We start from the raw sequence: 9,107 nt of genomic DNA, 5'->3' as shown, positions 1-9,107 counted from the left end.
GTAACTTGCCCCAAAAGAGATGCCAGGCTGGCAACTCCATCTGCATCCGCTTGCATATTCCTACAGGGATACAATATGCAGCTGATTTCCCAATTAAGCTTTCCCAACAAAGTAGTTTTATAATTTAGACAGACTCAAAAGTTTGAAAAATGAATGCATATTCATGAAGTACTAATAATCCTCCGTCTAGAACACAGCTTTTAGCTGAGAGCAGATATGACTAGCTCATGTATCACTCACCACACATCTTAACTAAAATGTGAACAAGGAAGAAATGGCTGAAACCAGCAGATTGTGTTTTGCTAAGACAATAAATAATAATCGTATTCTGACTCAAGCGCCAAATGTATAGCGCTTAATTAGAGGTCAGTAGAGCGTATTTCTGCTCAGCTGTTCCATTTACAGCAATTAACATGTTCGCGTAGCTTAAACTGGGTTGCAGAGCAGATTTCAAAGGGCTGAGCGAAAGCAGGATCGGGGAGGTGGCGTTGGGCCGCTCGCAGCAGCAGCAGCGCAGCAGCAGCGCAGCAGCAGCGCACCCGGCCCCGACGGTGCTGGCGGCCTCCGGGGAAGATGGCGGACGGAGGGCGCTCAGCCCAGGCGCGGTGTCGTCCTCCTCCTCCGCCGCCGCCGAGGCCTGGCGAGGACCCTGCCCTCCTCTGCCCCGGCCAGCGCTGGGCCGTCCCGCGTGCCCGCGCTTCGCCGCCGTCGTGCCCCCCACAGCCCCCCGGGGCGAGGCCACGCCACGCCGCACCACGCCACGCCGCGCCGTCGAAGGCGGGCGGCCGTGCCTGCTGGCGCTGGCCTCGCCTGCGGCGACACGCCCGCCGCGCCGTGTGCGCCCGCCGGCCGGCTCCGCTACCGCCTCTGCCCCCCCCCCCCCCCCCCGAGCCCCCTGTCCCGGGTGGGCCGGCTGACCCGGGCGGGGGGCCCGAGGGAGGCGGGTGCCGCCCGCAGCGAGGGCTGTGCCGGCAGGGAGGCGGGAGGGGGGGGTGTCACGGCCCCCCCCCCCCCCAGCGCCCGCAGCCCCCTGCCCGCCCGCCATGTGCCGCGGGCGGGGAGCGGCGAGCGCCACCCGCCTGCGAGGGCGGTGCGGAGGGCGGGCGGCGCGCCCCTGGGCCGAGTCGGCGCCTCGTCCCTCCCGCCCGCTCGCCCTCCCTCCCGCAGTCCGCCCGGGGCCGGCGCGCTGCCTCCCGCGGCAGAGGGGGCTGCGGCGGCGGCGGCGGCGGCGCCGCCATGGAGGGGCGCCCCGCGCCTCAGGCGCCGTAGAGCCCGGCCGCCCTGCCCTGCCCTGCCCTGCCCTGCCCTGCCCGGCGATGGGAGCCGGCTCGGCCGGGGCAGCTGCGGGCGGGACGCCGCCCCCCGCCGGGCGGACGCTGCCGGCGGCGAGGAGAGGCGAGCGCGGGCTGAGGAGGGCGCCGAGGGAGGCAGGTGGGGGCGGCCCCGGCGGCTCCTCGGAGCCGGGCTGGGGCGCGGCGGCGGCCGGGGGCGACGCGGGGAGCGGGCGGAGGCGGCTGGGGAGAGCCGGGCGGGCTGAGGCGACCCCGGGCGGGGAGGGAGGTGGGCTGAGGGGAGGCGGGCGGAACCGCGGCGGGCTGTGGGACGAGGCCGGCGGCCGGGGCGCGGCGGTGCTCGCCTGAGGAGCGCGGGGGGAGCGGCCGGCCCCGCTCCCGCTGCCCCTTCGCGGCGCTCGCCCTCTCTCTGTCGCCTTTTCCCCGCTCTCGCCCCCGCTCCGCCTGCCCTGCCCTGCCCTCCCCTGCCCGGCCGGGAGCGGGGCCCGCCGGCGGCAGGCAGCCTCCCCCCCCCCCCCCCCGCCGAGGTGTCCCCGACACTGGGGGGACACGGTCCGCGCCCCACGCTAGACCGACCTGCGCGGGTGGGAGAAGGCTGAGCCGCTTGGAAACCCGCTGAAGGAAAGCCGGGCAGGTCCCAGCTTCCAGCTAGGTTTTCTTTGCTCTTTTTTTTTTTTTTAGATGCGCTGCTGTTCCCGTAGAGACTCTGTTGCTTCCCCTCAGACCTATGTGACTCTGGTGGAAGGATCATGACCGAAGTCCTCTTCTCTGCTGCTTTGAATGGAACTGAACCCAACCTATTATCCAGCAGCGGCTGGTCTGCGGGAAACGCCACCACCAAGTGTTCCCTGACCAAAACCGGCTTCCAGTTCTATTACCTGCCCACCGTCTACATTCTGGTCTTCATCACTGGGTTTTTGGGCAACAGCGTGGCCATCTGGATGTTTGTCTTCCACATGAGGCCTTGGAGCGGCATCTCGGTTTACATGTTCAACTTGGCCCTGGCCGATTTCTTGTATGTCTTGACTCTGCCCGCCCTCATCTTTTACTACTTCAATAAAACAGACTGGATCTTCGGCGATATCATGTGCAAGCTGCAGAGGTTCATCTTCCACGTGAACCTGTACGGCAGCATTTTGTTTCTAACGTGCATAAGTGTGCACAGGTACACGGGAGTGGTGCACCCCTTGAAGTCGCTGGGGAGGCTGAAGAAGAAGAACGCGGTGTACGTCAGCACCCTGGTCTGGGTCATTGTGGTGGCCGTGATTTCTCCCATACTCTTCTACTCGGGAACGGGGATAAGGAGAAATAAAACCACGACGTGCTACGACACGACAGCTGATGATTACCTGAGAAGTTACTTCATTTACAGCATGTGCACCACCGTGCTGATGTTCTGCATCCCATTCATACTGATTCTTGGTTGCTATGGGCTCATCGTGAAAGCTTTGATTTACAAAGATTTGGACAATTCTCCTCTCAGGAGAAAGTCGATTTACCTGGTTATTATTGTGTTGACGGTCTTTGCTGTGTCTTACCTTCCCTTCCACGTGATGAAGACCTTAAATCTAAGAGCCAGAGTGGATTTTCAGACTCCACAAATGTGTGCCTTCAACGATAAGGTTTATGCCACTTACCAAGTGACGAGGGGTCTGGCCAGCCTCAACAGCTGCGTCGACCCCATTCTTTATTTCCTGGCAGGCGATACCTTTCGAAGGCGGCTTTCCAGGGCGACCAGGAAATCGTCCAGAAGAAGTGAACACAACGTGCAGTCCAAAAGCGAGGAAATGACTCTCAATATTTTATCAGACTACAAACAGAACGGAGATACCAGTTTGTGAACAAATGCGAAAGATTTCGGAACAGTTTGAAAAAATCCTCCGCTTTGAGACAGTAGGATACTGTAGTGCTACAAGTGCGTGAGGAAAATCTACCAGTCTCTCAAATTCGCTTTAGGTAAAGCCTCATTTTCTGATCTTAGAAAAAGCCTAACAAAGTCAGTGGAAGATTTTTAATGGAAAATAACGTGTCAAAATTCAGCTTTCCTTCTCCTTACAATATTCTCATTTCTTTCTGACTTGTGTCAGATAAAGTAAAATGAAGTAAATCCCCTGAAGGAAGAAAGCGATCCAAGTGCTTCTGTTTTAATGACTTAGTCTCCCACGTTCAAAAATGTTCTCAATCAGCCTCTCTTTAAAAATAGGAAATAAAAATAAGAGCGAGCAGTATCTTCTCGTCTGAGGCTCAGTCCACATGCCTAGCCTTTCGCTCACTTGCCGTTGTAAACAAGTATTTAAATCAAAGTCACGATGCAGTTATCTCACCTTTGCAGTTTTATTACTTCTTCATCTACTTCTAGTGTTGATAATTATTTGGTAGTTCGGTAGCATTTATGATTCAGTCTTCTTTGAGTGCCGGTGTTTTACAAAAGGTAGGCTTACTGATGTGTGCATGATTATGCTTTCAGATTACGATGGTTGTTCATGAAAAATCTGGACCCCCTTTAAAGGCAATTGGCTTCCAGGTGAACTGACACCTCAGCCCCTGGCAGACAGATAAGCAGGTCGCTCTAGGAGCTGGTGCAAGCAGGCGCCTGCTTTGCACGTGCACGTAGCGGTGCGTTTCGTGAACAGATGTCGGCGGGCGAACGCGTGCGGAGGCGATTTGGTTCTGAGCGGCCGGCGGTCCGATCCTGCCTTCCGTGCTGAGGAGGACCGGCGCGTCGCCAGCCGGAGGAGCGGCGGGACGGGGCTGAGCACGGACTGGGCTCGCCTGGGGAGTGCCTGCGCCAGCTCTGCGGAGCTGGGGGCGAGACGCCCGTCCCAAAGGCTGACCCGCATCGCGCCGCGGCGCGGACGCCTGACTGCCGGCGTTGGGAGCCTTGCTGGAGTTCTTTACGGGTAAAACGTGAGACACGTGTGTGCTGGAAATAACTGTACCTTTCAGACAAGTAAAACTACAGTTGCTCGAGTTACCTGCATTTTCGTTTGGTACAGAAATGTGTCTGTTCCTGGCAACCTTTAGAGGCAACGTAAGAGTTGTTTCCCAAGAAAATAATCGTTACGATGGATAATATAAATGGATTATATATAATATATACATATAAAAAATAATTGGGGGGAATTAATTTTTTTGTACTGTGACAAATAAATTACTGTATTAACGAGATATTGCGATATACTACAGACTAAATCCGGCCCTTTATTATATATCTTCTCCAAATGTGGAACAGGTCATGCAAAATTAGCCAAACTGCAATATTGTGTAACACAAGAGCTAGTGATGAGAGCACAGACGAAATCTCACATGAGCAGTCTTACTCATTTCTCATATTTTTAAGAAATGTATTTGAAAATATTGTGTGCTAAAAATGGTATGAAAGCATGCTCTAAATTATAAATTTAGTGTACAAAATTAAGTTCTATGTAATCCTAAGGGTGATTTTAACAAATCTTCATTCCTCCAGTCTTCATAGTAAAAGTAAAATATTTATATATTTTACTTACTAATTTCCAGTGATTGGTAACAACAAGAATAGCTCTAGTTATTTTTTGACAACATTGTAAAGCAGCTTCTGTTCACACGTACAGCTTCTTAATCTGCCAAGTCCCTATTTATTGAACTTATTTATTAGAAAGCTAAATGTAAAGTACGTAAAGTGTGGTTCTCCGTGTTCATATTCAGAATTGGGCATTAATGGAAAATTTAACAGCATGTTTCAATCACTGTAATACTGTGTCTTCTAACAGAACATCTTTGTAATAAACTCAATTCCACCCTGACTATTCACTGTTGATATGTAACCTAGTGATAAATTAAACTACTGATTTATAGCCTAGAGATAAATTAAACTACTGCTTAGGAAGCATAGCTTCTTAAGGCAATATTAAGATCTCATTTAGCCCTATAAGATGAAAAATGTAGAGGTAGTGAAGAAATCCCAACCAAGGGTCAATTGCTAATTAATCCCTACTGACAAAAGACTGTGGAACAGCACAGCCTATTTATATCACAGGAGAATGAGCCTGATTCACAATAAATGACTTCTCCTATTATGTGATTATTTGAGACTTCATTCAGCTGAGGCGTGTCTTGTTTGGAATGGCAGAGGAATTAAATGGAGAGAGTGCATAAAAATAGGATATTCTCTGAATCTGCTTCTCTAGGTTTAAAATCGTGTTAATTTCCCAGCATTTCGTGGTCTATTTCTTTCTTCTCTTTCAGTTAGGAAATAAAACGTTCCACTAATTCATGTCTGAAAAAAGATCCTAAACAGACACAGCAGAATGTAAAACCGCACACCCAGGTTGGTCCTTATGTAGTTACTTACAGTCTTTTTGCAATATGTCTCTTTAATATGGCCAAGTTGGCTGACTATTACAGTGTGTATGAAATCCAAGCGCAACAGAATTCTGCGGGCCCAGCTATAGCAGGCTGGGCAAGCTGCAGGAGAGACCCACGGTCTGGATGGACACCCTGCCAGGGAGACCCACCTTCTGGAGCTCAGGACAGCCGTGCCTCTCTTGTATTGTCCTCCCTGCAGTCCTCTGGGTCTCGGACACCCGCCGTGTTTTTATGCTTTCCTCGTGAACCCGTTGAAAGCTCTCTCTGTTTCATCTTGCTTTGCTGAAGAGAACTCTGCAGTTGGCCAGATGATTCACCCAGTTCATTACTGAGGTCTGTTCTGATACTTTTATTTCGTGAAGAGCACTTTTACCGATGATCAGCCGTGGCAGGCAACTGCACTCGGCATCTTCACCTCACGGAAGTGTACAGGAGCCTCCCACCGAACACTGAGAAGGATCGTTAAATGCATTTTACACACAGTTTATTTTCCATCTTTCAGATCCTATGGCCTGCAGAGCTCACACCTCAAACCGCCTCCTGCTCCGATGTGACACCCTGCTGTACGAGATGTCACAGCCTCCTCTGAATCCAGCTGGCACTTGGAGCCGAGCCTCACAATCTCATGTAAAGGTCCTGCTCTTTTTGTAAGCACTGCTGTATTTGACATGGGGTAGTCACAACCTCTGCAAAGTCACACCAAATTCCTATCTCCTCCCACACGATTACTTTTTACCTGCAACGTGACGGAATCGTGTCTGTTGGGCCATCCCGTCAGAGAGGAGGCTGGTCAGATGGGGGACTGGACACCACCAGGGCAAAAACCAGGCAGATCTTCTGCAGGCAGTGTGATGGCTGGAGCCATTAGCTCCTGGGGAACTTGGCAAGTCTGTTGTCAAATATTTGCCTTTTGGCGCTTACCCTTATTATAATACGGAGGACAATTGGTCCACCAACATTAGAGGCCCAAGGTGATTTCTGTGTTTATCTATAAACCTCTGTGATGGGAATGGTTGAAGAAGCCATTCCCTAAGCCACTCGACGGGAGTTTCTGATCTGTCCGATATGCAAAGAGAAGGCAATCTCAGCTACAGCCTTTGGGCTGTTAATTAATAATCAATGCTGACGATGGGTTGGGTTTACTAGGAACTAGATTCAGCACATCGTCTCACTACAGGAAGACCACCTAAAACTTCCATCTTCCCTTGTTGTGCTGTAGTAGCCTTCAGCTAGCGAATGAGATTAAACGTTTTATGATTTCACAGTCATGCTTTTAACCTATTTTTCCTCTGGGTATATTTGGGAATCTTTTAATAACTACAAATCATTCACTGAAGACACCAAAAGGTTTGAAGTAAATAGTTATTTAGAGCTTAAGTTTTGCCAAAGCATTCTACAATGCTCCATGCTGAAACAAATTATTATTCATTAGCTATATTTTGCTTCCTCCAGCTCACAGGGTTACTTTTTTTTCTTGTTTATGCCCATTAACTCTTACATATGGTAATCTTTAACACAAAATGAAATCGTTATGAAACCTGCTCATGATCTGCTGTCAGTTTGTACATTCTTGTAACGCAGCACCACGGATTTTTTTGTTTTAATCCAGTTCATATGACACCAAGTTAATGAAATAATGATGAGACATAGGGAACCAGAAGTATCTTGCCTGACCCTGTTCTCAGCAGGAGAGTGCACTCGATGCCCCGGTAAGCTGCCTCCCAGCCTGAATTCCCCTGCGATCCCGCGGCAGTTGGCTGTGGGAAGCTGGAGGGCCGTTTCGGTGGCTGATGGCCCACCGCAGAGCATCCCGCTGCCTTCCTGGCCGTGCCCAAGGACGGAAGCTGAAGATCTGTTTCCATAGTGTGGTCCCATAGACTAAACCGTCGAGCTCATGCTGCATGAGCCCGAAGAGGGGTCGCGCCGAGTTTTCCTGAGCCTGGCATCCCCTTTCTGGATGAGGAAGGACAAGGTGGGGGGGACAGCGGGACACAAGGCTCTGGGCGCATCGGGTGCCTCTGGCACAGGTGCCCGGCCGAGCTGCAGGAGCCGCGGCTGCTCCGGCTGCGGGGCTGAGTCCGTCTGGAGCCCGCCGAGCCCAACGCGCTGGTTCTGCTAGCGCTGGTCCCACGGGGAGCTGGGCAGAACGTGGTATGGAAAGGGGCTCTTCTTCCCCGCTGCCACACGCAGGCAGTCCCACCTGGAAAGGCAGGGCTGTAGCGGGTAAACGCACTGGCCCTGGGGGTGCCAGGAGACAAAAAAACTGCTAATTGCCTTTCTGGGGTTCAGGGTTTTTTTTTTCCTTGTTACTAGTTTTTGTCTTCAGATTGGTCCAGAACAAAAACATTAATGAGGAGTGGTTTGTCTTAACACAGGTATTACTTCTGCGATAAGCTCATTCTTTTTCAAGTCTATACATTCGTACTTGTTACCTGCCATGGTTAGTCTTCACCTCTGGTAAAATTTTTGAAGGAAGCTATAGGCCTGAATTTGAATTTCAGTATGAAAAATGTATTCCAAGCTCCTGAGCAGCTGTGCTCAACATCTGTCGGTTGCAAACTGGGGATGGTGCAAGCGCTGGGACCAGTAGAGCTGCAGGTGGGGGGTGAAATGCTGACCCTCAGGTGGACGTTTGTTTAGACAACACTAAAAGCCCTTAACTTTAAAAAAAAAAAACACAACAACTATAGCTGCTTGAATAGGACATTTCACCCTGCTTACATTTGCTGTATTATTTCTAACTTTAGGTGCTTTGCACTGAATCAGAATCTACTACAGAATAGTATTTCCAGAGCCTAACTGTATTGGCACAGTAATTTCAAATACTTTGAAGACATACGACTTGTGAATTAAAACCACTACTTATTTTGTGGCTGTGAATTACAGTGTGTTTCAAGGATATACGTGAAAATGTTTATTTTTCTATTGTACTGTGATTTTAATATTGTTGAGTAGGTTTAATTTTTGTGTAAATACTAGTGAAATTTGACTGCAATGTCTGCAGAGACAGTGCTACTTGGTATTTAAGCTCAGGTTATGTAACTGCTTTAATTAAATAGTAGTAAAAAAAATCCCCTTATTTGTCTATAATTTTAATGAATAAAAAGATTTTGTTTTTTAATAAAGCACGAGGTTGTTTGCATGTACATTTACTGTTAGGCATGGCTTTTGAAGTCGTAACTATTTTTAGTGGCAGCAGAACTGCAGCCACAGAGTTACTGGCACTGTACCTAGCAACCTCACTTTGAAACCGCTCCAATAAAATTATGAAACCCTTTTTCTGCCTTTTGTATTATTGCAATTAATTCATGTTTCCAGGTGATTCTTCAGGCAGCGCTATGTACTTAAAAGCAGATAATAAAAGGTTTGCAAGATATATAAAGTTTAAAACCTTGCGAAGAACCAGGCGGATCAACTGAGCATCAAAAGAAGTGAGTAAATGAATGATGCTTCGTCTTGTAGGATTTGAGG

The 9,107-nt window shown here is 50.0% G+C and overlaps 1 protein-coding gene across 3 annotated transcripts; it reads left to right on the top strand.

The window, feature by feature from the left end:
• Positions 1-1,153: 1,153 nt before the first annotated feature.
• On the top strand, positions 1,154-8,913 carry P2RY1 (purinergic receptor P2Y1). Of its 3 annotated transcripts, none has more exons than XR_011326268.1 (3): positions 1,154-1,431; positions 1,974-3,248; positions 3,760-8,913. XR_011326268.1 is itself a non-coding variant. In XM_069792951.1 (2 exons), exon 2 carries the CDS (start codon positions 2,042-2,044, stop codon positions 3,131-3,133), a length of 1,092 nt encoding a protein of 363 aa, XP_069649052.1. In that variant the 5' UTR covers positions 1,154-1,431; positions 1,974-2,041; the 3' UTR covers positions 3,134-8,913. The 3 variants fall into 3 exon arrangements, 1 of the variants encoding a protein (XP_069649052.1); XR_011326267.1 differs by having other exon boundaries at positions 1,974-6,263; positions 7,246-8,913; XM_069792951.1 differs by having other exon boundaries at positions 1,974-8,913.
• The last annotated feature ends 194 nt before the right edge of the window (positions 8,914-9,107 follow it).

Source organism: Haliaeetus albicilla, chromosome 9, assembly GCF_947461875.1.
Source record: "Haliaeetus albicilla chromosome 9, bHalAlb1.1, whole genome shotgun sequence".
Lineage (NCBI taxonomy): Eukaryota > Metazoa > Chordata > Aves > Accipitriformes > Accipitridae > Haliaeetus > Haliaeetus albicilla.
The sequence above is the reverse complement of the archived record's forward strand: the minus strand, read 5'-3'. Positions and strand labels throughout refer to the sequence as shown.